The sequence below is a fragment of the Hylaeus volcanicus genome, chromosome 4 (genome assembly GCF_026283585.1).
Source record: "Hylaeus volcanicus isolate JK05 chromosome 4, UHH_iyHylVolc1.0_haploid, whole genome shotgun sequence".
NCBI lineage: Eukaryota > Metazoa > Arthropoda > Insecta > Hymenoptera > Colletidae > Hylaeus > Hylaeus volcanicus.
The window spans coordinates 29,939,338-29,963,761 of record NC_071979.1 but is presented as its reverse complement, the minus strand read 5'-3'; the positions used below and the strand labels follow the sequence as shown (position 1 = coordinate 29,963,761).

Genomic DNA, 24,424 nt, shown 5'->3' with positions numbered 1-24,424 from the left:
CCGGCGGATATGTCTCTTCTCTTCTGCGCAAATGAAGAAGTCGCTTCTCGCTGTTCGGCAAATATCGCGGAAGCTTCCTTTTCTCGACCCCTTTCAGATCTTTCCGCGATCCCGCGGTCCTATTTAACCTCGTCGGGCTCCTCCGTGGCTTCTGCTTCCTTGGTTCTCGGCCCGACGATACCTGTTGCACGCGCTGTAATTCGTAACGATTCTTGTTTTCCGAGCAGTTTCGCTTCGTGGAAACAACCATGTTTAACGAATTAAACAACGTTGGTTTCTCGAAAAAAAGCGTAATACATCATTTTGTGTACGATTACGCCGCGAGAACAGCTGATGCAACCAAACGATCGCGTGGCACCATTTGTTTACAAACGACACAGACCACGTGGTTTTAATTACGGCCGTTGAACACCAGCGGTGGAGCCATTTTCTCCAACGTCCGAAACCTGAAATGAACTTAATTGACAGGTAAATTTATCACCCGCAGGATCGATCGACCCTTTGGGCCCTAGACCACTTTCACCTGAAATTTATTCCGATCTTAACTAATGGCGCTCGAACTCGTCCACGAGTCCAGGGTAATCGATTTCGTATCGACAATGGACGAAAATGAGTACGAAACGTATCATTAATCGTACGTCCCGCCGCGCAACAACGGCGTAAACGTTCGATCACAATGGCTCGAATCAACCCCTAGCGGTCTGCTCTCTTGATGCGTTCGCTTAAATACACGATGTAATACAATCTTAATTATATTGTAAAATACATTTAAAGCAGAGATAAGAAAAATCAGAGTAAAAGTACATCTCTAACGCCCAATCGGGATGGGAAACGAAATACGCGAGTCCTATCGTATCCGATGGTCGCGGTGACCGTGTCGCGTGTAATTATACAGTTTTCTACGCGATCCCAGGAGAAATGCCACTTTTATCGCCGGCGGACTTTACGGTCCAGCGCCGTATTACATCAGCAAAGTTGTCGTTCTGGTGAGACACTGGATAATCGGGACTATTTTTTTTATTAGGGATAGCGACTGGACAGGTTAAATATGACAAGTTTATCGCCGATAGAATACGAATGCGTTCAGCACTATTTTAAACTACGCTAAAATGTCACCGATAGTAACCCATAACCGTAATCTATTCCGTTTGACACTCGATGCTCCCTGGTTTACTCTAAACGATATTTACCCTTTGGATGTTGTGGATTCCGTGAAAATTTCTGGGCACCTGGAGCTGCAACGCGACCGTTTCTATACGCCGTCTTTGTATTTACTATCTCGGGTTTCAAGGGTGGATTTCTCGAATTCGCGTACTTTGGGTCGCCAGTAGTAGTATCTGTCATTTCTGCGTCCGCTGTTGGCGAGGAACCGAATGCACGTTGGGCGATGCTTCGTTTCCTCGTTTCCTACAATTATAGGAGCAACCAAACGTATATCTAAGTTAAACGATCGACGAATATTTGATTTTTCCTTTACACCGATTTCTTTGGAACGTGGCGTTCGACTCGTTTACCGGCTCGAGGCAACGTAGCCGTCGCAAAATTGTCTTTATTTCGTTAAACGCATAGATCGTTCCACGGGGAATAAAAGTCCAGCAATTGTTCTCTCCATCTTGACTTGGCGATGCCCCACCCCGGTCGAGCCCCTCCGCCGCGGAGGTAGGGTGTTGCGCCAGGTTTACCACTCCGTGAGCGCTTGTCCGAACACCTGAATCGAGAGAATTTTCACAACACCGCTGGCTGACGCGAGAGAGCTCCGGCTAGGTTGTCGCGTGGGCGACCGGAAACCGTACCTTCCTACCGTCTTTGGTCGTCACTCGACGACTCCGACTGTAGGACGGTGGAAGGGGGCCGGGGACCAGGGGGAGGAGAGAAAAGGCAGACCGACCGACCAAGAACTGGCGCAGCGTTCTCCTTCGACGTTCTCCAGCCAGTACCCGCGGCCGAGGGCGGATCTGTCTCCTCGTTGTCGCGCGATGCTTCGACGATGCAGGACCTACAGGGGATTCCCACTTACCGCCTAGATGCGAGGAGAAAAATTCGTTTCCGGAAACGGATTATTCGACGAAAAAGATGTATCTCGTTCTCCTCTGGTACGTTGGTCGAGCCAAGGGTTGTCCGGAAGTTGCCGGAGACGCGTCGCCGGAGGAACAGTAGTCGAGGACGTTTGGAAGAGACGATGACGAAACGCGTTGAAAAGAAGAGAGAAAAAATATGCTATCTAGGCTCTTCGGATGATAGAAAGGCGATGACCTCGATCCTACGCCTGCCGCGTATAAAACGCCGTTCCCGTCTTGCACCTCGTTCCGCCTGTTTCTGCTTGCCTGTTCTGACTGGCCTGCCCACGCCTGCCCTTCTGTCAATTATATTTACTATTTCATTCATACGGCCGCCGCTTGGTCCACGAGCCGTGCCCATTCACGAGAACGGCCGCGCATGCCAGATCGCTCGCGCCCGATGGCTATCCGATAGGGCAAGCGCCTCCATATATGATTCGGATAGAAGTGCACCACGGGCAAAAATCTAATTTGCTGTAATCTAGGATTATATATGGTTGCGTAACACCGACGTCAGATATATCACGACGCAGACCGTGTACACCGTTATACGAAGTGTCCCGCGTGGTATCTATACTCTTTGTCTCGTTTCGCTGGTTCATCCGAAACCAAAACGTTTCACTCGAAGTGGACGGGCGGCCGGGGTGGGGGTGGGGGGGGTGGGGGGAACGAATGTCTTTTACCTCGGAGCATCTCGCGTTGTCTACCACTGACATTTCATAGGAAGCGATCGAAGAGACGAGAATTACGGTGCCACCATCTGTACGCCGCGTTGCATAACATTGGAGCATTCGAGGATCTAACCTGACAGGATTAGGATTCAGAAAAGCACGCAACGCGACGTGGCGAAAATTACCTATGTAGATCTCCCCGATCGGTTGGCGATGCCTTAACGGACTTTGTGAAAATATATACCACGACCGTTTCGTTCTTTGCTTTCTCACCAGTTTTCTTCTCGATACACGCTGGACCGTGAGAATTTTTTCGGGCTCCCAAAGGGTTCGGTCACTAATCGGGCGCTAATTCGTTTCATGCGGTGAGAAAACAAACGGGAGAATCTCAGTGATTCCAGCCAGTAGGCCGTAAAAACCCGCTGCGTTCGGAATAGCACAACCTCGCGATTCGTTTAATGGGGAACACGGTCGCGGTATTTACGCGAAACTTTCGGTAGATGTTTATGTTTCCGACGTCACTTTCTTCTGCATTTTTTCCTCGTTACCGTGTTAGGTTCAATTTATTTTCGTATTAATTTTCACCTGGAAAAGGTACGGATAGTTGGCACGATCGATAAGCGTCGAACGAATCGAATCGTTCTAAAGACGCTGAAACACTTTTCGTATCGCGTCGAAAGAGATGAGGTCAACGTTATTTTCTAATAGATGAAACACTCGACGAAAGCACACGCACACGCGCACGATAACCCGAATAATTAAGTTTCCACGTTGATTCTCGTATTCCTATAAAGGCATCGCTTCACGCCTACGCTCAATTCCTTTTTGACTCTCACGCTACCACGGATCCGTGATTTCGAAGCCGTTTCCTCAGCGCCTAACGATGTTTTCTCTCGTAGTACGTGTGTAAAACTCGTTAACGATCGTTAAGCCGTTATCCTTGTTGTCGGCGATAATTCTACATGTATTTCGATACACTTTTCCGTGTTTTTTTCAATAAATCGAACGATTTTCTTTCAATAAATCCTCAACGAATTACCAAATGATCGATCAAGTAAGATGTAGTATGTATATAGGGAACGTAAAGAATATGTACCGCCTAGAATTATACCGCCTAGAAAACCTAAATTAAACCTCGCCGATCAATTTAATTCTCGGTTTATAATATAATTCGTAAGTTAAACCCGACAATCGACCTATATATTACCGCGCTCGTATCACGGGGTATGTGATGGTATCGCCATCTCGCGGCGAGAGGGTCGAACTAAAATTCCGACCTCCAATCAGCGCACCACCGGGAAAACGCCCAAGTTTGTCCTCGAATAGTTCCCCTTTTCACCGCTAGATGGCGCCATTTAAATAACGGTTTACCGACACGATGGTAATGTACCGATAGGTGTCGGTAAATGCCGTGTAAATGGCGCGATCTAGCGGTGAAAGGGGGAACTATTCGAGGACAAACTTGGGCGTTCTCCCGGTGGTGCGCTGATCAGAGGTCGGAATTTTAGTTCGACCCTCTCGCCGTGAGATGGCGATACCATCGCTTACCCCGTGAAAACCTATTTTTAAATAATTTTAAAATAAACTACACGAGGGAAGTCTTTATGATAAATTTAATGTATTTGCTTTTAAGAAATGGATTTGTACGTCCAACTAAGCATTTGCATAAACGTAAATCTTTGACATTCGTTTAAATACATAAATAAATAAACAAATATATATAACGAAAGTAACGAATATTTAAATAAACAAATATCGCATGGATTGTTCTACAATTAAAATCGCGAATAAATAAAAGACACATTTAATCGTGACAAATTTCCATAAGCGAAATACGATTAGCGCGTTCTATAAAAAACTGCGCTACGGAACAGTACTTGCTACGGCTATACTTCTTTTTCACGACCTCGAAAACGCAGTGCTTGTTATCGGAATCAATGATGCGTTTCGCCATCGCGACACGACATCGGCTAATTTCGTCAGTTTGAAACCTACGCAAAGAGAACACGGAAAACGGGTTCGTTGAAAGAAAACGGATTGTTAAATAATATTGTAGAGAAAAGAACCGACCTGCCAATAAAACGGGGAGACCCAGCGTAGAGTATACCCCTCCAGAACAGCCATCGAGGACGAGGGTTTTTGGCGACGTCGTCGAGAAGCAAACCGAGAACCAGTTCGGATGCCGCGATGGCGACTATTCCAGCCGACGTTCGACAAAACTCTTCGTCCAACAGTGTAACATCGATCTGGAAGAGCGGAGAAATGCAAAAGAATTCTATCTAGAATAAATGAAAATCGGAATCGCCATACCGCGTATCCACCGCAGTAATAGAGTTGCTTGGTCATCCCTTCGGAAACGTCAAAGTACCGTCTGAAATTGATCAAGCAAAAGGTCAAAAGCGAGTACGCGTCGGCGAACACTATGCCAAAGTTCAGAGTCAGCAAGATCATTCGCTCGTAAGACTTCAGCAAGTCTTCTCTATGGATGTACAAATCTTTGGCGAGGGCCAAGACCTTCGAAGCCTGCAAAAGAAAATGTAAAATATCGCAGTATAAAGATCAAGGAATGATTAAATTTGACTGGCACTCGCTTACGGAGGGTAACCTGTGAAAGATCTCGTGCTGTTTGAGGGCGATCCACAAGCTGGCCAGGGCCGTCAATTGAATGAACGATGTCTTCACAGACATTCGGTCTATCGCAGCGTCGAATATCTTCACCGCCTGATAGATAATGTAGGACGGGTATCGGCAGTGCGTCTACGAACGATCAAATCGGTTCGAGTCGATCCAAGGAAAAGCTTTTTCACCGGTTCTCGTACTTACCCCTAGATTTATCAGAAATGCCACCACCAGTCTTCTCTGCTCGGGGTTGACGTGCCGTTTCAAGAAGTTCACCGACAGTTTCGGGGATCGTTCTTCTCTTTCCAGTTCTACGATCGGCGTTTCGTTGTGATACTCCATGTTGTAGTACAGCTCGGGGGGTAAAGATTTCATCGCTTCGGACATCAGCTGTTCTGTTTCCACGGGTACACTGCTCGGGGAAGCCACAAGGTTCACACGGCGGACCATCGCCTGAAACGTGCATCGGTTTATCGGTTTAAAAATTGTTACATTTCTCCGAGTAAACGCAAACGGTTGAATACGCAAACCTTGAGAGGAATCAACGACGTTGGCAGAGTAGCTCCATCGGTGGGGGTCATCATGTTGTCGAATCGCGTATTCGAGGGCAAACATCTGTTAGAAAAAATAAAACCAATGGAATTTCTTTCAAGAGACATACATAGATACGAACGGTCGTACCTGTTCATCCTAGTTTTGAATTCGTTTCTATTGATCCCATTTCTAATTCCCTGAGCTTTTGTACTTAGACTCCGCATCTGACTTTCGAACGATACGAATTTTCCATTTTGCTTGGTCGCGACCTTGATCGAATCGATGCATTTTGTCTCTTTCGACGACCGAGAACACGACCTGCAAACGATGACCGTCGTTGTTACATTTCCAGGGAAGGCATAGAACGGAAACTTACGCGACGCGTCGAGGTATCTTCGACGGCAAAGGCTTTTTCGAGGTCCATGCTTCGTCATCCACCGAACGTACTCGAGAGATGTGACTCGGCGCGGGAATTTTTTCATGCGTCTAAAAAATGGGTCAAAAGTTGTTACCACGCAAACTAAAAACTTGGAAAAAGAGTCGTTCGATCGCATACCCGTTCGTTCTTCTTGGACACGATATCCGGGTCGCGATGGATGTGAAACGGAGTTTTCTTTGTCGCGAACGCTCTCCTTGACGAGGGACATCCACGTGCCGCTTGACATCCGTTCTTTGTTTTCACCTCTAAGATTTTAGTTTTGTTTAAGTCTTTAGCCGTGGAATTGGTACCGTGAAACGTATTTTCCTTTCCGTTTGAAATCTTTTTTGACGGACACACTGTTTTCGCGGTGGGCGTGTTTCGCGGTTTAACCGACAACTTGGACAGCATCGTGCGTTGAACGCGTCCGTCCATCTTCGTTTACGACGTTGAATCGACGCTTTCTAAATGGTACTGGGATCGCGAGACTACTGGGAAACGATCATTGCGTACAAACGATTTCGTCCGTGTCGTCGCAGACGTGCGTTCCGATTTCCGATTGGTGTAACACACGTCAACAAACTTGTTCGTTCCGACTCGTGGACAGAGTTTTTGCTTTGTTTGCGTCCTTGTAAACGATCGACACGGAACGGTTTCTGATTTATTTCCATGCATTTAGGAGGCTTTGGACGAAAGATTAATAATAATAGTAAAGAGAAAAATGGCTATTACAAAGCGTTTTATTAAACATGTTTACGAAAGGAACGAGGTCGCGCTCGTTCGAGCGGTCGTTTACACGAGTCAAGGTATAATACCGTTGCTACGTTGCGTCTCTTGCCATTCGTTCCACTTGTTCCACGATTTGTCGATGGAGACGAGACCCTTGGCGTCGTTCTGAAACGAAAGGAAAGAGTTAAGAAAGCTCGTCGTCGATCGAAGCGGTTGTCGGAAATCTCGACGTTACCCTGAACAGCGCGTCGGACATGCCCGCCCAGATGCCGAAAAGATTCAAGAGATCCGGTCGTTTCGCGTACAGAGAACTGGCCGCCAATGTGCCATGGGTGAGTTCATCCAGGGCGTTCACAGATTTTCCGGCGGAACTGAGAATCACTCTGGGGGGTTCGACGCCCAAGTTGCATCGCTGCCATTCGTTGGAAGGCGCGGTTCCGCCATCGGGACAGAGCAGCACCAAGTCCGAACTTTCCTTGCCCTCTTTCCGATTCGTTTCCTCTGAAAATTCACGAAATCACCGTGAATACATCCTTGCGAAATTTCAACGGAGAGTTTCCAATGAACGAACCGTACTCACCTAGGCTCGATAAAGCGGTCAGCGGTACGAACGCCACGTCTCCCTTGTTCGCGTTTAGGCACCTGAAACCGACATTTGCATACGATCGTTCGAACAACAATTGAAAAGTGTACTCGATACTACTCACGCTAAGGCTCCCTTTCCACCGCTGAAGGCTTCCCCGCCGTTACGTTTGCACTTGGCCGCGTTCTGAAGTTGATCGTTGTTCGATGCTGAGTTTCCGATGCATTGCTGACACAACTTTGAATCGATAGGCGCGCCCGGCGCGCAGGATCCCGAGAAAAAGTCCTCCGTGTCGTCCTCGGAGTTTATCAGTCCTTTTTTCTTCAATGTATTTACGGGAGCCGCCCAACCGGCAAAGTCGCCCTTGTATCCGCTGTGACAAGACTTCTTGCCCCTCAAACCATCTGAGTCGCGTAAAATGAAACACGTAAAAGATTAACAACGACTCTCGACGATCGAGCATCGATACGCCTACGAATTATAGGAAAGAACGCGTAAGCACCGCTTACCGAATCCGGTGATAGTGCCTTTTTTGACAACCGCGACCGCGGGTCTCTCGCCGAATTCCGTCGAGCCTGGTCCGTACGATTCCGCGATTATAGGTATGGCGTTGAAATCTTTGACCGCTCGGAGAACCGTACCGCCCTCGACCACCGTCATATCGGCCTTGTCCTCCTGGAGGGCTTTCAGGCACGCGTCCTGATCCTTTTCGAGCGAACACATTAGCTTCGGCCTTACGTCTCTGCGAAACGAGAAGAAGAATCGAGGCGAAATTAAGCTGTCGATGTATTTCGAGAATGTTTCCAAGATTTACGACGATTGCACACCTCGAGAACGCAGATTTGGAGAGAGCTTGGCATTTCTCGTAAGCTCCTTGGTCCGAGACGCACCAGCGGGCGCGTTTGCCGACGGATCCGGAATCCCTTTCGATCACGTCCAAGTATTTCGAGCTCTTGAGATGGTCCACGGGCGACACGGGTGGTGCTGCAACGGCCAAAGTTTTGTTGTCCAAAAGCATAATGTCCTTCCACCAAGGTGCCTTCTCTTGTTCTCCAAGTTTACCGAGATCCGTCAATTCCTGCGACAATTGGTAAGTGAAGCGGTCGTAACGAATCGAGAAACAGAGATCTGGAATACTCGATCTTTCGTGTACTTGTTTCGGAAATTGAACTCGAACGGGTTAATCGGCGGTACCTTTTGCAACGCCTGCACGTCACCGACGCCACCGTTGGTCATGTATCCTTGCCAAGGTCTGGCCGCCCAGGTGCACGGCTTCGTGTTCTCATCGATTGGCACTTTGCTGCCGTCGGGGCAAAAGTATCGATAGTCTGCGGGGTTCTCGGATGTGGGAACCGCCGGGGAGACGCCGACAGGCAAGCCGAAGAAACGCTTCACATAGATCACCTTGGTCCAGGCTACTTGGCCACCGTTGTGGACGAGACACCGCAGAGCACCCTCGTATCCCGAATAAATGTCCGGGTAGTTGCAGACGTCGGGTTTCTCGCAAAGAGCGCACATGTTCGAGTAGGTTTCCTCTGTGAAATAGAATCGATGGCATTAGTTAGACGCGAGCATAATCGTCGGGAAATCGAACGATGGCTTACTGAGTCTTTGGTTGATGGCGGGATCGGGCGACCAGTTGCCGACCAAGCATCCTTTGGAGAAGAGCGAGCTCAAGGCGCGCAGCTCGTTCTCGCGCGCCGAATACTGTGGATCGTGAACGTTGTTTAACACTCCCATGGCGGTAAGTTTGGTGATCGGTATCTTGTACCCGACGTTTCGTCCTACGCCGGTGTGACAGGACCTCAGTCCGCGCAATCCCTGCACGTTGTCAATGGGCAAGTCCTTGTGCACCACGCTCACGGCTTCGTATCGGTAGGTCGCGTCCGGTTCCTCTTTGGTCCTCACCTAACGAGCAAAGCCAAATCGAGAAATGAGATTCCTTTTTCGAGCTTTGATGATTCGCCGACAGCTCACCTGTTCGACGACGTTGTATCCCGCTTTCGCGGCCAACTCGTTGTTCTGCGCCGCCATGTACATATCTTCCGGATCGACGGCTACGACATCAGCCTCCTTCTTTCCAACCTTATCGATGCATTCCAACCGATCGCGTCCAGAGATACACGAAATGGGAATCCCTCTAACCGCGGACTCCTTGATCATTTCCGCGCACTCCTCCCAGTATATGTGGGGCACGCATATCGTAACTGTCCGTGAACAAAATCGAGATTAACGGAGAACTGTCGAGAAATATCGCAAGTACTTGGGCTCTGGGCTTGTCGACGCCGACGTCGTTAGGTGTGATCGAGGAGATGCGATCTAATTCGATTAGCCGTTTTCGCGTTACAGCGTTTTCGGGGACGTCCCAGAGCCCGAGTACGCGAACCGATGTTGCTTCGCTTACAGATTCGGCCAGGAGAAGCACCGCTTGTCCCAGCAGCGACGAAAGATGCGCTCGCGATCGCGAATGTCGCGAAAGCAACGAGCGAGGCGTGAAATCCGAACCGCATGGCTCGGGGCGAACAACGATCGACGCAACGGGTAGGCGAAAGTAGAGGATCGACTATGTTCGAACGCTTGGAAAAGTCGCGATACGATACACGAGCTACGAAACACCGGCACCGGTCTTATATAGGAGCGAGTATTTTTCTTTGTTGCGTTCTTGCCTACCTGGAGGGAGTAATCGGAGGAGGAGACTGATGACCTCGACGCGGCTATCGTTTTCTCTCCTATCGTCATTTCCTCTCTTTTTCTCGCGAACATCTGGTCGGTTCGCGAGTCTGCCTCTTTCGGAATTCACGGCGTTAATCGCGTTGCTTTTTTAAATTTATTTTTCCTCCTTCGGCCAACCGGGTCTATTTGTCTCCATGGTTTACGATTAGCGATGGGATCGAGTCCCCAACTAGTTGGATTTCTTTAGGACAAACGGCATGGTACAAGGTATGTACTCGACATCCCGTTGCTTTCCTGACATTAATCAAAATTGCGTATCTGCAAAATTATCGTTAACGTAAACTGTTTCTGCAAAAACAGTTCTTTGAAAACAATTCTCGAGTCAAACTCGTTTATTTATTTATTTGTTTCTTGTTATTTTTATAACGAAAAAGAGTGCAAGTTGTAATGTTATTTGCACGAAACAAAAGTGAACTTTTTCGAGCTCGAATCCATCCCTATTTACGAACGACCGCGCAAATGTTGAGAGTAGACGTTCGCTGATTGGTCCATCGAACGACGAGCTGCATGCAAACGACCTGTGCGATTCGCTGCGTGTCAAGGTTGCAACGCCAACCGAAGAAACTACTCTCTTCGATGCGACGCTATTATACGTTTCATTGACGAAAACAACAGCTGATAACTGATCTGACCTCTGGTCCACGAGGCTCTAAAGGCATTATCGCGAAGGGGATATCTGTCTTAGAGGAAAACACGACCGTCCCGTGGAAATCCCGCTAATCGAGATCGTTTACCATACGTTGACTGGGACTTCCCAGATCAACCGAGGTTAGATTAATCGCACGAATAATGGTCGAATGACCGACCTTCTATTTACTGTTGTTCGTTCCGACGTGCTCTACTCTTCCAGTGAATGTAATTGTCGAAACATCCATAACATTATTTCTCCGATTTTAATCTATGTATATTGTGAATATAAATCTCTGAGATCGACGTTACCGTGGCGCGGATGATATAATCGACCGAATAAACTGGAAACGTTCGCACGATTACCTAGCAACAGCGCTGACCTTAGGAATAGGTAATGGAGAAATTAACTGTCTTCAAAAATATAAAATGTAATCGGTTTTCAAGTTAAATTTTGAACCTCAACGTTGGGTAAGTTTTGAGCTTGGAAATTTCCAGCCTGCTGTGTAAAACCAGCAATTCTTCGAGGTTATCGCGGATTGTTTGCGCGAGACGAGTTTTCCGTCTTATAGCTCGCATCTTTTTTCGCTGAAACGCGGCGGCCTTCGAGCGAAGAGGATCGCGCGTCGCGACAACAAGCTTATCCCTTTCGGTCGTTGACCGTTCGATCTCGCGGACCAATTTTGCATTCGTTTCTCGCCACTTTCGCGCCTCGTTCGCGATCCGTCGCAATCTAGCCCTTTCTTCTTCCATCGCCTCCTCGAGTTTCTGTAAGGCGATACGATTTAATTTGCGAGTCAGCGATAAAGTTATTTTCTAGAAGTCGCTCACTGTTTGTCGCACACGGAAGTTCTTCTCGAGCGTTTCCATTTCCTTCTTTGGTATGGTCCCGCTCGGATAACGATCGACGCACTCTCGCACGATTCTGCTTACCTGCCAAACACAAAGGATACAACGAATCAAACGAGTCGTTTAGCGAGTACAAAAGTCCACGAGTTTGTAAATCACCTTGACGCTCGAAAGATCCTTCAGGCTTTCCTGCAAATCTTCCATGGTTTTTTTTACGAGCCTGTGTCGCCACTCCTCGAGAGACGTGGTTCTTTTGAGCCTCGCGACCTGTTGCAGAGCTGCCAATTTTTGCTCTCCGGCTTTTACGATAGCTTCTTTCACGCGATCGAGCTCTCGTCGCGGAATCAAAATAGCCTCTTCCCATTCGGAACTCGAGTCGCCGCGAGGTTGTTTCTGTAGCTGCCCAGTCTTCAGAACCAACGGAACTTCCCTGTCATCCGTCAGATCGACCAACGATTTTTCTAGGCGTTGCACCGTCTCTTTGCGTCGATTGACCGTCGCTCGGCCGACCAGACAGGCCTTTCGATAGAACGCGAGGCTCTGTTCCGCTTCCGCTAGCTCGATCGCGCAGCTCCTGACCTTGAAGGTTTGATTTGTTAGAGTTAGTTTAATTCGCACAAAGAAAAGTGAAAATTGTCGAGTCCACCTTGATCTCTGCTTCCACCTTCAGTCTTCTCAGCCGACAGGTTGTGCGCCAATGACAGGGGTCTATCCGAGAGGGCAGGCTGTCCGGCACCGCGTCGAGAGCTTCCAATGCCCTCAAGTAGTCCTGCCATTCTCGTGGTAAAATCTGAGATTCCCGATTACGATCTTCGATTACACGTTCGGCGAGTCCAGCGAGAAACACGAGAGACGTTCCGCAAACGGCTCCCGCGGTTCTGGGCCTTCGACGGTATTGCCTGAAGAGATGATCCACCATCGGTTGCTTCAACTCGGACTCGAATTCTACGCGAAATCTCCCTTCGAGCAGCTTGTCCCGCTTGCGGAGATTTTCGTACCGGTTTCTCAGCTCGACGATGCCAGCCTCGAACAACTCGCACTCCTCGGCGAGGCTGCGCGTCTGCTTCGTCGCGGGAATCAGTTCCATCTCGGTAACGCGTAGGATCTCGCGTCTTTGTCGAGCTATCCTTCGGTGTCCTATGATCATTTGTACCTTGGACAATTTTTCCAGAAGCACGGATCTCTCTACTCGAATCTTTTCCGCGGCGAGTTTGGCAAGTTTGTCGTCGAACGCTTTCCCACCATTCGAGAGTTGGTCTGGAACGTCAAACGTTGTTAAGTCGAGAAACGCAAAGTGCTAAAAACCATGAGCAGCACCTTTTACACGCTCGATTTCATCTTCCAGCATCGACCTGTATTCGGATCGATAAGCTTCCCGTGCTCGGACTTCCCTCTCGTACGACTCGATCGCAACGACTTCTTTCTTCGTGTAAATTGAAGGGTCCTTTTGGCCCAGACACTTGGGCTTTGGGATGAACCTCTTCGCGTTATCCTCTAACCTAGCGCGTTTCGAAATAAACGTAATAATTCTTACGATACAAAAATGAAAGTTTCTAGTACCATCGACGAAGCTTACCTGACTTCGAGGACACCGTTCATCATTTGCTCCAGCGTCTGCAATCGAAATCTAACGGTCCTGGAGCAAATTTCCTCTACCGGGGGACAGTCCTCTTCTTCCTTCGGGTTTATGGATTCGCTGCAAGGCGAAAGGAAGTCGTCGCAGTCGTCGACCGTTTCGATTCCGCGCCACCGTGAAATGTCTAGGATGTCCGAACTTGCATCGACGAGAAACATTTCTTTCAATTCGTCGACGCAACGACGCGTTTTCCCGACGCGTTCGATCGCCATTTTAGTTTCGTTCTTCTTCGCGGATCGCGTCTCCTCGAAATTTTCGTTGAATCGAATCTTCTCGAAAAAGAACAAGTAACTACTTGCATCATAAATCGATCGAAATCAATCGAATGTACCTTGAAATCGAGTTCGCGTTCCTCCGCGACAGCACACGCTTGAAGAACATCCACGTACCCGCGCCAGGGATAGAAAGGAGTCTGTTCTTTCAGTGTACCAGCCGAAATCTCCTCCTCGAATCTGAACAGGAAATGGGAAAAAATCTCGGTTAGATAAGAAACTTCTAACAACTAATAAAGTATTACCTGGACACGAGCTCCCTAATTTCCATGGAGAATCGACACCAGGATCGATGGTCGGCCTCTCTTGAGGCGATTTTCACGAGGGGATAGTTGGCGACTTTCGATTCACCGAATATAGAGGATATGGTTCTGGGTAGAACGAGCAAGGGCTCGACGAAACGTTTACGCAAAAAGGAAATCGCTCGTTCGCGACTCGCGATGCGTTCCTCGGAGTCCTTGATCAGCTGTTCTTGTATCGATTTCATTTCTATCAACTTGCATTCTCGAGCTGCCTGATCGAGATCGAACGCGCTGATCGGTAGCCGTGCATCCGATGACTCGTTCTCGTTCGAATCGAGCAGCGTCTTTACCTGTCGCGATCGTTAGAATATCAATTGCTATTGAAAATTTCAGCCACGTTGTCAACAAGTACTCACGCGACATCTTATCCCGTTTAAATCGCGAAGAATCGAGAGACGCGCCGATAGGTCTTGCTTTTTCTCGGTCATCGTTTTGTCGCGCATTATTGCTTCCATCCAGGTTTCCGTTGACCAATCGGCGGCTATCGTTTCTTGCTCGCCTCCGTTGTTCGTCCCTCCTGTTTCACTCCGAGCAGACTCATCCGAAATCAAATTCACAAAAATGCCCGGCGAGTTGGAACTAGCCGAAAGATAAAGAAAAACTGGCATTCGTTTACGCTGTATACAAATACAAGTAGCCGCACTTACGGGTTAAGAACGAATGGCTGACGTAGCCTGTTGGCGACCAGGTCTCCGTTCCTGCCGAGGGAAACGACAGAGTCGCCGACGATCGCAGCGCATCGAGTGCCCCCCTGGGTTCTGTGATGCCCAACAAATACCGCCAACACTCGTTGCGGTTCCGAGGCGTCTCTCAAAATGATCAATCCGTCGTAGCCGCAGCTGAGGAATCGGGAGAAGCTACGCGTCCCTGTGCGATGAAAGCCTATCTCGACGTTCCTCGTCAGGTGTAAAGAGGGAAGAGCATCCAAAACGACCGCGTCGCTAAAGTTTGCCTTAAACTGAATTCTATGTAGCTGCCGCGACAGATAAGGTGCTCCAAATATTTCTCCACTTCCTTCTCTGCCATAAAGAAGACTCTCAAACGAAGCCGTCAGCTTTATCGCACGATCGGCGGTCTCGCGATAAGCGCCGTTAAGTTCCGACGAGTACACCAGGATCTCGTCCCCGACTCGAGAATCCTTCGAATCGAAACATTCGACGAGAACCAAGACTTTGGCCGCGCGGCGCTCCTCCGTTTCGTAAACAAGAAAGTCGACTATCTAACAACGAATAATAGCCTCGAGGAGGGAAATTCGACCTACAGCGTCGTATCTGTACCGTTCCTACCTTTCGTTGAACGATTATCGTGGCCGTGACTTTTATGCTCGTTTCACCAGAGCATTTCGTCGCGACTAGGAGAAACAACCGCCCCGGTTGAGAAGACCCAACACCGAGAATTCGTCCTTCCTCTGAGAATTTCATGCGATTCAAGGGTTCGTTCTGCAAGTGAACGCAGCTCAAGATCTTCGGAGAAGAGGGCGCGGAAGCGTCTACGAAAACGCAGCTTCCCGTAGCGCTGCACGTTGCCAAAATCGACGTCGATGGATGCGAGATCAAGCAGACCACTGTACATTTATTCGCTTCGTTTAGGATTAAAAAGATCCAGAAATAAATCGCTTCTTTCTCTCACCGACCTTCGCCGTGATGCTTCAACGACAGGTGTTTTGTTACGGTGACGACATTTCCGGTAAACGTATCGAGAACGACCAGTCGCTGAGAGAGACCCATAGCTCCGAGATATTGATTAGAGAACGGAGCAATCGCTGTATAACTCGAACCTTCTCTCAGCAAAAAGTCGAGCCGCGGAGGTTTGTCGCGCGACGAACAAATCATTTCGAATATCTCGCCGTTCTCTCCGAGGATCAAAATCTTGTCGTCGTGCGGATGACTCCGCGCCCAGCTTGGGTACGACGGCAGCAAAGTCGTCCAGACTGCGCTCCAATTCTCGCTGCGTTCCTTCGACTCTTTTCTATAAAACTACGGAAATGACAAAGGTGAACATTTGATATAACGTTTTGATATAAAGTTTGCGTTAGTTTTTGGAAGAGAATCTACCGTTGCTCGAACTTTGTGATCCGTTTCTGCGTGAACTTGGACGATCAACGCACCTCCCTTGTGAGCCACCAGTACGGGATTCCTTTGCGAACGAAACGAGGCTTGAACGATCGTTTGCACGCGACGATTTTCATTCTCGTCCAAGTCGACGGACCAAATCGTGCCTAACTCGTCGCATAGAAGCAACGTCCCTCCCGTGGACCAAGAGAAGGCGACTGGCTTGCGGCTAGAGTCCATAGCAACCTCGATTGGAAACAGTCGAACGATCTTGGAGCAAACGAGAATACGATAGACGGAGAGAGTGCCACTGTCTGGCGCGAGTCGTCCTACCAGCTGGGGTGAATCGTTAGAACAACTATAGAGAACCGGGGGAAGAATAAATTAAATCATGTTTACGATGAATCAATGATCCAACTCACGCGATTGTCGTGCTACAAAGGTCGATCGTTCCCGCGTCTATCGTGATCACCCGATCGCCGGTTCTCCAATGCCAAAGAATTACGAGACAGTCAGGATAAATAGTTTGTCCGAGGAGATATTCGGTGCTTGTGAATGCGCAGCACGTGTATCCATTTGCATCTCTACTGTTTGCGCAGCATGCTATTCGTTGTATAGACGGATAACCGAAAATAGAGATTCTGGGATTCGGTCTCCTTTCCACCAGGGAAAAGATCGACGCTACCTGGTGACGCGGAAAATTACGTTTAGTCTCGATCTCTGATTTATTGTAACGTCTGAAGCAAACGAGTAAATTTCACCGAGTGTCCTGCGATGCAGGATGCGCCGTCTCCTCTTTCGTGGCCATCGAACCGCTCGATTCGCGACTCTCCGCTTCTCGCGTCGAAGAAACGCGCGTAAATTCCGGAGACGATTCCGATCGCGTCCCTTCCGATGTACGCGATGTCGCGGCTCTTTCCAAATATCGCCCACCTACGCGGACCATAAAGAACGAAGTAATTAAACGTACTCTCTTATGGTACTCTGATGTTTTGGGTAATACGTACGATGGCTCGACCGTCGTAAACCGCATGGTTTTGTCCGTAAACACAGTCGACGCGAAACAGAGGTGGAATTTCTCGATAACGGCAACGAAACGAACTCCTTTCCTGTGGTTGCTGGGAAACCTAGCCGTCTATCGATCACACCGCAGAGACTACGCGGTCGGTAGTAAATTCGCCACGAAGAATTTCACTTTCGTCGTGGCCGATTTATGAACGACCATTACGACTAATAAACCCTCGACTCGAAGCAAGAATGCGGGCGATGAGAGTAAGTGTGCCAGTGGATCGCGGCGAACGTAGGAGGTTCGACGAGTCGTGTGACCGTTACCGCGAACCTCGTCCAACGCATATCAATGGGCCGACGCCTTCTCGCGATCATGCGTCTACTTTGAATTTCGTTTAGACGATATCTCTGCGAGCAGAACAAGAGGCGCCAACATGTTGCGCATGGATGCTCGACACCCCTCGACAAGGTGTCTTTTGATGGGCATCGAAAACACTCGATTATGTTGTTGTTCAAGTCTACTCGAACGAACAGTGATTTTAACGAAACGTTATCCGTGATATGCTTTTCACCAGTCGTCAACGTTTGCCTCTACTTCGTTTCTCGCGATATCTGTGCAAACTCGCGGAAGTCGAAGATCGGCGTATCGATGGTCGCGGCGGATTCGAGATGCGCACGAATCTGTTTGTACTCACGATCGAATACGCGGCGAAATCGAAGATCGAATATAGGCCGAAGACCGCTAGTCGTTTAATATGCGGAAGACGCATCCGAGGGGAGGGCAAAAGCCTCGATGTTCCCTTGTTCGATGGTTCGTCGTCACTCGAAAACTTCGAGCCTCGAGGATCGTTTGATCCGACGACATTTTCGGTTGTTCGAAACGTGCGCGATACCTTCGGAGGTTTAACTAGGATTAGTGTTAAACGAGAATTCGAGCCTGCTAAGAATGTTCTTGGAGGTCGGAAAGGATTCGCGAGTTGCTCGCGTTTGCGGACTGCTGCTGTTGATTTCCGTCCTTGTCAGCGGTCAAGATTCGACGAGGACCTCTTCGACGATCGACGACGCCGTCAGGAATGCGACGACTAAGTTGGAGGACGATGCTCGTGAGTTGAAAAAACGTTGAATAATTGTTGTATCGACTATCTGCATATTTAATTTGAAATTGACAGACGAAGAGGTGATCGGCACGGTCGTTGTCGGTAAACCGGAGGCTAGATGGGAAGATTCGCCTGCGCCGAAATCGTCGAAGGGCGTCGAGTGGAAGAGCGGAAGGCAGCGGTGGTCCAAAGACAGTTATCTCGAAGCGTGGAGACACTCTCGGACCAGCACGGATCCTCGCGAAGGAGTGGTCGCGGCGGACGCGAGCAGTTCTGGATCCTCTCAGCGCAGAAGGGAATACACGCTAGGTCCCGTTTACTCGCCAAAAGACTCGGGGAGCACTTCGACGTCCTCGCGGATAGTTCACGGATCGATCGATCGAGACTCTTTCTCGATGGCCCCGAGCGACGCATACTCTCTTCCAACGCGGATGGCAGGTGACTTTGCCAGGATTCAGAACTCTTACGGACCACCGCAGCCGCAGCCTCAGCCGCCTCGGATCTCGTACGGTGTACCTTCCAACGTTCATTCTTCTTACGGAGACTACTCCGGCGGTACATACTTGCCGCCACAGCAAGGTGAGGGAAGAGGTATCGTATTGCTTTCGCGCTCTTTTTTTTCTTTTTTTTTTTTTTAAATAACTTTATCACATCAACATAAGCAGCTTGGTATCTATGCACCAAAAAAGAACAAATAGATAATAAAATACCTCCGCCGACCTTGCAGCGTACGGCCCGCCGACGCCGACGTCTGGGTACAGTCCCAGCGCTACCTACGAACACGGAGCTCCATACGGAGTATCCGCGACGCCTCAGTTCACGCTGCCGTCGATCGATTTCTCGTGGCCCTTCGCGCTCAAGCTGAACGCCTTTACTTTGGCCAAGATTCTCTTGAAGCTGGTCATCTTCAAGATGATCGTCAAGTTTATCGCGGTCATCTGTCTGCTGCTCTTCATTCCCAAGCTCGAAATCAAGAAGACCAGTCAGGGAGACATGGACGACGACGAGGGACGTCGTTTCCTCAATGGTAATCATACAAATTCTTTTGTTCTTTAATCGCGAATATGCTTTTCATCCTCTCACGTTTCTCCGTTTCTCTTTCCAGCGGATTCCAGGTTTTCGGATGGATTGAACGCTTTGACGTTGGTCGTGAGCAACGCTATGGACAAGTATCGAAATGTGAACGAGACTCGATCGCGTTCCACTTTGGACTACGAAACGTTCGAACGTCGAGCGCGAGGAGCTTTGAGCCAACGGGATACCTGGCAGGATTACGCCGATTTACTGAGAACCTATGTTTCGGAAGAGACGCGATTTGTTCGAACGAACTCTTAGCGCTAGCTCGTGCATCGCGATTGTCTACTTTTTTCGCGTATTTATACGTTTGCAGAAGCGTTCGGTTAAACGGAGAACGATGCTCACCTTTAAAGTTCGGCGAGCGGGCTTTATAGGTGCACGCTCCTCTCGATTCTTGAAACGAATTCCAGGTCAGATTATTCTCGTTTAACCAAACGCTACCGTACTTATATATCGTATTTATTTATTAGCGATGTACTAGTCTCTAGATTCTACAATAGTTCAATCATCGATGGCGTCGACGATACGTCGGCCATTGTTCTCCGTGAAACGAATAAATGGATATTAAACGCGTCTCGTAAAATCTTCCCTCTTGCCTTCCACTTCGTTCCAGTTCCAGCGAAATCGCAGCAGTTACCAATTCGCTCGGCGAGGAGCGGACGCACGGACAATTTCGAAAATTGCTGCTACGTGATCCTCTCGAGTTCTCTAAACAGGAGAACTTGGTGGGGGTGTATTCGTTTATAAGCACCATCGCGAGACGCGACGACGTTTCAGTCGTTGCGTCTTCGTACACGAATATTGTTGCAAGAATACTATCGTACTAGTACTCGTTAACCAAGAAGAAGACTATCGGCAAACTATAGCGACCATGAGGTCGGTCGTATTTGTGGGTAAGTAAAATCTATTCGAATTTCGTTTCTCGGCGGATACGCAAGCAAGGTCGTCGAGACGTGGGATTCGCGCGAGTCCCGTGACGACGAGGGGACGGATGATCGTTTAATGGATGGCCAAATTGAGGCCGCTTAAGAGACGCTTCCTCGAGACATTGAAACGAGGTTACGCGCGCGTTAACGTTGGTCGTCCGAGAGTATCAAACGAGACGTTTCGGTAATTGTAAGTTTGATTTTTCGCTGATCGTTTCTCGTAGCGTTGATTATCGCGTGCGCGTTTGCGCTTCTCGTCGAGAATGCGTACGCCAACACTTCGACCACAACCACCCCCAAGCAAGTTAAGGAACCAAAGGAGATCAAGGAGACCGCGACAGCCTCGAAGGACCTCAAGGATGCCGTCAAGGCAGCCAAAGAGGCTAAGAAAAATAAGAAAGACTGCTTGAAGGAGTGTGGAACCGAATACGAGCCGATTTGCGTTCACGACCCGAACGATGCCAACTACAAACCTAGAACCTTCGGTTCGCAGTGCGCTTTGGACGTTCACAACTGCGAGATGGGAACGAGTAAGTCCTCGATGTTGGATATGGATATTATCTAGATCGACAAATTATTTCAATAAAATTAAATTTCTTTCAATCCCTACAGAGCTGGCGGTGAAGGACAAGGGCAAGTGTCCTGGGACCGAGAACGAAAGACTTGGTTAGGACATGGCCGGTAAACCTTACCCGCTTCGCGTGTCCGCTTCCTTCGCCGCGTCGACGCTCGGACGAAGAATCCCAAAGCGATAAAACGTTGGACTCGCTTTCCGACTTGCAGCGTCGCGACGGACTACCGACCGACAGCGCTTCGAAATCATTTGATTCGCCGTCCATGTAATCGAGCTTTCATTTTGGCTTTAGCTTTAACGAAAATAAAACTCTTCAACAGAAAAAGAAACAAGAAGCTTAACCTTTGTCAGTCCTTGCCTGTTTAAACAAATCCACAAGAAGGGTAGGGGGTACGAGTTGTTCAATTTTAAATGAAGTCAACACCGCAAAAAGAGCAAAGAATGTCGCGTAGCAGGGAAGACAGAAATAGCGGGGAAAAAGATTGCGGTCGATCTATCGCGGCCGTTTCGCCATTGTTTGTCAATCTCGATCGTTACGTGAGCGTTTATGCCGAGCGTGACATCTAACGAGGATGCAGGTCGGAAGACGAGAGATAGATAGTTAACGCGAGCTAGTCGAGAGCGGTTCGCGACGAGTCGAAGGAGGTAGCTCGATTTAGTCCTCGAGAATGATCACTGCCGATCGAAGCTTATGGTTTTTGCTCCTTCTCTCGACGAAGCTGCCCGAGACTCGATCATGGTCGGAAACTTCTCGCGATTGCGCGCCCTCCGAATCGAATTTCGGGCGTACATCTGGATCGAGGGTGTCAGAGACGGAAGACGATCTCGCTCCGACGCTGCTCGAGGAACTCGAGAGTCGTTTGTCGCGTCTCGAGAGAAGACTCAGGGCCGTCGAGCAACCTGGTAAGCAGAAATGGGCAAAATTCTAATCTATCCTCAAATCTCGCGAACAAGTTGTCACACATTTGCTATACTATTCGAGTAAAATTGTCCCCATCGCTGCTGGTAAGTATAAGTTTCGTTGCGTCGAATCGACTTGACTCGACTCGACTCGACTCGACTCGACTCGTTTCCGGTGAGATTGATTCGCGGATCGTTCAGTTTGGCAGATGGGCGTGACCGAAGAAGACTGGGAGATTTGCGCGGAGGGACCGTGCAGATGTCAGCCGGAAATGAAAACTGTGTCCTGTTGGCGGCAAGAGTTGTTGGACCTTCCTGCCGCGCAGCTTGTTCCGAGGGACGTCTTAAAGTTGTAAGCCAAGTTAAGATCTTGCCAGAGATGGGCAGAATTATCCCCTATGATTACATCATTATATAATCATGTAATCATATCGTTATATAATCTTATAATCGTTTTTCACGTTAACGCGTATGTATAATTCGAAATTACGAACAAGGTCACGAGTATAAACGACGAGAGAGTCGTTGATAAAATACTTGGAAAGACATCGCGTAGCAACGATTTTGTTTTGTAATATAACGCTGCCCAACTTTGGCAAAACGCGAGGAAATCCAGTTTCCAAATCGGAGGGGTGATTTCAGAGATCTGGGTGGGAATCGATTGACGGCACTCCACAGGGATACGTTCCTGGATATGACTCGACTGAATCACTTGTGAGTAAAGACACGATCGATAACCCTTGGAACAGTTCTCATCTCGAAGGGTTCCGTTCGCTGGATCGTTTCAGAGACCTCAGCGACAATTCGATCGAACACCTTCCCTTGAATCTGTTCTTCTCGCTGCATGCCGTCACGCACGTCAGATTGAGCAAGAACATGCTCAGGGAGCTGCATCGGTCTCAATTTCTGAACATGCGAAATCTGCGCATTCTGTAAGTGACGTTCTAGTCAATTTTTAACGTTGAGAAAATTGCGTTTTCTATGACTTTCTCTTGGACGCAGCGACGCGTCTTCCAATAGATTAAGAACTCTGCCGGACAGCCTCTTCTTGAGCACCACTTCGATGATGATGCTCGATCTTTCCTGCAATCGCATCACGAGCTTAGCATCGGGAACATTTCACGGTCTAACGACGCTCGAGGAACTTTTGCTGGGAAAAAATCGTCTCTCGACTTTGGCGATCGACTTGTTTAGCGATTTGGTCAACCTAAAGTTTCTTCGTCTAGAAGAGAACCGATTGAAGGATCTACCGGACGAGGTGTTCCGGAGTCAAACATCGCTTCGGGAACTGAACGCGAGAGGCAATCAGCTCGCGACGATATCCGATGGTTTGCTGCTTCCTCTCCAACAGCTACAGTCTCTCGAGATGTCGAACAACAAGATAACTCGGGTAAATGATTCCTTTATACATGGCTGCTCGATTCTTGCATATCGAAGCATCGTTAACGAAGAGGGCTACAGTCTCGATCTAATCGTCTTTCTTACATTTCGTCGCTTATCTCGTAGATCGACCCGTCCGCCTTTCAAGGATTGCTCGCGCTAGAAGAGCTTCAGCTAGGCCATAATCAAATAAAAACCTTGACGCCAGGACTGTTCTCAACGACCGGGTCTTTGAAGCGGCTGGTGATTTACTCCAATGGCATAGAAAGCCTATCGCGTGGCGTTTTTCGTGGGCTAACCAACTTGACATCTCTGTTTCTGCACTCGAATCATCTGAGAATACTGCATCCTGAGCTATTCCAGGACACGCCCAATCTACGGAAACTGTAAGCGAAAGAGTTTAAGTGAAAGACGAGTCGAAATTTGGTTCTGGGAATGTAATACATTAATTTACTTGGTCAGGCAACTGGAATCCAATTACCTGTCCTCGTTACCGCCGCGAATACTGGACCCCGTACCCCACATCGAGCAGCTCCGGCTTGCTAGGAATCCTTGGCATTGCGATTGCGCAGCCTCCTACCTGGCCATGTGGTTGCAGAAAAAGTACCTAGCCTGCACGAATGGCTCCTCGGACGCGACGGAGAACGTGGGCGCCTGGGAATTTGGTGCTGGAGCGATATGCAGGGGTCCCGGCACTTTGGGAGGAAAGTCGTTGATGCGTTTAACGTTCCACGAGCTCTGCGAGGGTCAGTGGGCCTCGATGAGAGGTCTAGCCCCGCGAATCCCCGTCGACCACGTCGGGGGTAACAGCGGTCAGCCTCCCGGTCCTCCTGGCCCACCACACGATTTCCCATCGAAAGACTCTGTCTCGGGACAGTAATGCCGCGCGTAGCGTTAAAAAATCGTCAATGAACAACACGCAAATCACGGGTAGAAAATTTGTTCTCGGTACTGGTGAACTGATACGAACCGCTCGACAAGAACAGCCGAAAAAAACAAATAGTGGCGGGGATGAGTCCTGATCGCGAATTCGAACAACAAACTTTTATTAATATACCAGAGATTATCGTATCCACGTACCGTATTCGCTGTTCGCTCGCTTGCTTCGCAGCGATAACAAAGTTCTACGTCTCGGTTCGTTTGTGTTTTGTTTCGATGACAAGTTTTTTGAAGCGTATACGGAGACAGAGGGCAGTCGAGCGTGAAATATTGCCAGCGGATAACGTCGTTATCGCTGTTTAAAGTTTTAAAGAAATTTATTTCTCGTTGCCGATGCCGGTTCAGTCTGGTATACCCCTTCCAACGGGATTTCTTATCTGGAGCCTCTGTTACCTCTCGGTTAACGCAACTTATCTCTTTCGTGACATGTTGATCGCGTCGA

The 24,424-nt window shown here is 48.8% G+C and overlaps 6 protein-coding genes across 9 annotated transcripts; 3 read left to right on the top strand and 3 right to left on the bottom strand.

The window, feature by feature from the left end:
* Positions 1-4,327: 4,327 nt before the first annotated feature.
* On the bottom strand, positions 4,328-6,856 carry LOC128875628 (uncharacterized). Its single transcript, XM_054121371.1, has 9 exons — positions 6,438-6,856; positions 6,258-6,367; positions 6,029-6,199; positions 5,878-5,962; positions 5,552-5,800; positions 5,324-5,485; positions 5,039-5,251; positions 4,799-4,974; positions 4,328-4,719 (listed from the first exon to the last, which is right to left on the bottom strand). The coding sequence occupies exons 1-9, from the start codon at positions 6,732-6,734 to the stop codon at positions 4,533-4,535; spliced, it is 1,650 nt and encodes a 549-aa protein (XP_053977346.1). The 5' UTR covers positions 6,735-6,856; the 3' UTR covers positions 4,328-4,532.
* A 165-nt stretch (positions 6,857-7,021) lies between these two features.
* Positions 7,022-10,216, bottom strand: LOC128875624 (transferrin). Its single transcript, XM_054121366.1, has 10 exons — positions 10,016-10,216; positions 9,589-9,818; positions 9,216-9,519; positions 8,806-9,146; positions 8,439-8,689; positions 8,121-8,353; positions 7,736-8,015; positions 7,609-7,670; positions 7,264-7,529; positions 7,022-7,193 (listed from the first exon to the last, which is right to left on the bottom strand). Exons 1-10 carry the CDS (start codon positions 10,119-10,121, stop codon positions 7,101-7,103), a joined length of 2,166 nt encoding a protein of 721 aa, XP_053977341.1. The 5' UTR covers positions 10,122-10,216; the 3' UTR covers positions 7,022-7,100.
* A 133-nt stretch (positions 10,217-10,349) lies between these two features.
* On the bottom strand, positions 10,350-17,225 carry LOC128875619 (cilia- and flagella-associated protein 43-like). Of its 2 annotated transcripts, XM_054121356.1 has the most exons (16): positions 17,089-17,225; positions 16,843-17,014; positions 16,504-16,766; positions 16,085-16,439; positions 15,664-16,006; positions 15,317-15,594; positions 14,678-15,249; positions 14,387-14,609; positions 13,974-14,320; positions 13,788-13,908; positions 13,397-13,725; positions 13,138-13,319; positions 12,467-13,077; positions 11,980-12,399; positions 11,803-11,904; positions 10,350-11,739 (listed from the first exon to the last, which is right to left on the bottom strand). In XM_054121356.1, exons 1-16 carry the CDS (start codon positions 17,112-17,114, stop codon positions 11,419-11,421), a joined length of 4,665 nt encoding a protein of 1,554 aa, XP_053977331.1. In that variant the 5' UTR covers positions 17,115-17,225; the 3' UTR covers positions 10,350-11,418. The 2 variants fall into 2 exon arrangements, with proteins under 2 accessions (XP_053977331.1, XP_053977332.1); XM_054121357.1 differs by lacking the exon at positions 11,803-11,904 and having other exon boundaries at positions 10,350-10,602.
* Positions 16,334-19,836, top strand: LOC128875638 (uncharacterized). Its single transcript, XM_054121388.1, has 4 exons — positions 16,334-18,192; positions 18,259-18,765; positions 18,914-19,213; positions 19,292-19,836. The coding sequence occupies exons 1-4, from the start codon at positions 18,036-18,038 to the stop codon at positions 19,519-19,521; spliced, it is 1,194 nt and encodes a 397-aa protein (XP_053977363.1). The 5' UTR covers positions 16,334-18,035; the 3' UTR covers positions 19,522-19,836.
* Positions 19,837-20,033: 197 nt separating this feature from the next.
* On the top strand, positions 20,034-21,098 carry LOC128875644 (uncharacterized). The gene is made up of 3 exons (XM_054121401.1): positions 20,034-20,156; positions 20,414-20,719; positions 20,802-21,098. Exons 1-3 carry the CDS (start codon positions 20,135-20,137, stop codon positions 20,858-20,860), a joined length of 387 nt encoding a protein of 128 aa, XP_053977376.1. The 5' UTR covers positions 20,034-20,134; the 3' UTR covers positions 20,861-21,098.
* A 120-nt stretch (positions 21,099-21,218) lies between these two features.
* Positions 21,219-24,326, top strand: LOC128875626 (platelet glycoprotein V-like). Of its 3 annotated transcripts, none has more exons than XM_054121368.1 (7): positions 21,219-21,666; positions 21,865-22,015; positions 22,306-22,377; positions 22,452-22,595; positions 22,666-23,053; positions 23,170-23,429; positions 23,506-24,326. In XM_054121368.1, exons 1-7 carry the CDS (start codon positions 21,432-21,434, stop codon positions 23,921-23,923), a joined length of 1,668 nt encoding a protein of 555 aa, XP_053977343.1. In that variant the 5' UTR covers positions 21,219-21,431; the 3' UTR covers positions 23,924-24,326. The 3 variants fall into 3 exon arrangements, with proteins under 3 accessions (XP_053977343.1, XP_053977345.1, XP_053977344.1); XM_054121370.1 differs by having other exon boundaries at positions 21,530-21,768; XM_054121369.1 differs by having other exon boundaries at positions 21,530-21,768; positions 22,306-22,595.
* The last annotated feature ends 98 nt before the right edge of the window (positions 24,327-24,424 follow it).

Excerpts from the sequence above, each read along its gene's own strand:
- LOC128875628 (XM_054121371.1), bottom strand. The coding sequence starts at position 6,734 with ATGGACGGACGCGTTCAACGCACGATGCTGTCCAAGTTGTCGGTTAAA. Across the intron at positions 6,200-6,257 it reads AAGATACCTCGACGCGTCGC|GTCGTGTTCTCGGTCGTCGA; the intron begins GTAAGTTTCCGT and ends CATCGTTTGCAG. Across the intron at positions 5,801-5,877 it reads CGTCGTTGATTCCTCTCAAG|GCGATGGTCCGCCGTGTGAA; the intron begins GTTTGCGTATTC and ends TGCACGTTTCAG.
- LOC128875638 (XM_054121388.1), top strand. The coding sequence starts at position 18,036 with ATGTTCTTGGAGGTCGGAAAGGATTCGCGAGTTGCTCGCGTTTGCGGA. Across the intron at positions 18,193-18,258 it reads TAAGTTGGAGGACGATGCTC|ACGAAGAGGTGATCGGCACG; the intron begins GTGAGTTGAAAA and ends TGAAATTGACAG. Across the intron at positions 18,766-18,913 it reads ATACTTGCCGCCACAGCAAG|CGTACGGCCCGCCGACGCCG; the intron begins GTGAGGGAAGAG and ends CCGACCTTGCAG.
- LOC128875644 (XM_054121401.1), top strand. The coding sequence starts at position 20,135 with ATGAGGTCGGTCGTATTTGTGG. Across the intron at positions 20,157-20,413 it reads GAGGTCGGTCGTATTTGTGG|CGTTGATTATCGCGTGCGCG; the intron begins GTAAGTAAAATC and ends CGTTTCTCGTAG. Across the intron at positions 20,720-20,801 it reads CAACTGCGAGATGGGAACGA|AGCTGGCGGTGAAGGACAAG; the intron begins GTAAGTCCTCGA and ends CAATCCCTACAG.
- LOC128875624 (XM_054121366.1), bottom strand. The coding sequence starts at position 10,121 with ATGCGGTTCGGATTTCACGCCTCGCTCGTTGCTTTCGCGACATTCGCG. Across the intron at positions 9,520-9,588 it reads GATACAACGTCGTCGAACAG|GTGAGGACCAAAGAGGAACC; the intron begins GTGAGCTGTCGG and ends TTTGCTCGTTAG. Across the intron at positions 9,147-9,215 it reads CGCCATCAACCAAAGACTCA|AGGAAACCTACTCGAACATG; the intron begins GTAAGCCATCGT and ends TCTATTTCACAG.
- LOC128875626 (XM_054121368.1), top strand. The coding sequence starts at position 21,432 with ATGATCACTGCCGATCGAAGCTTATGGTTTTTGCTCCTTCTCTCGACG. Across the intron at positions 22,378-22,451 it reads ATGACTCGACTGAATCACTT|AGACCTCAGCGACAATTCGA; the intron begins GTGAGTAAAGAC and ends GGATCGTTTCAG. Across the intron at positions 23,054-23,169 it reads CGAACAACAAGATAACTCGG|ATCGACCCGTCCGCCTTTCA; the intron begins GTAAATGATTCC and ends CTTATCTCGTAG.
- LOC128875619 (XM_054121356.1), bottom strand. The coding sequence starts at position 17,114 with ATGCGGTTTACGACGGTCGAGCCATC. Across the intron at positions 17,015-17,088 it reads TTTACGACGGTCGAGCCATC|GTGGGCGATATTTGGAAAGA; the intron begins GTACGTATTACC and ends TGGTCCGCGTAG. Across the intron at positions 12,400-12,466 it reads AGGTGGAAGCAGAGATCAAG|GTCAGGAGCTGCGCGATCGA; the intron begins GTGGACTCGACA and ends CAAACCTTCAAG.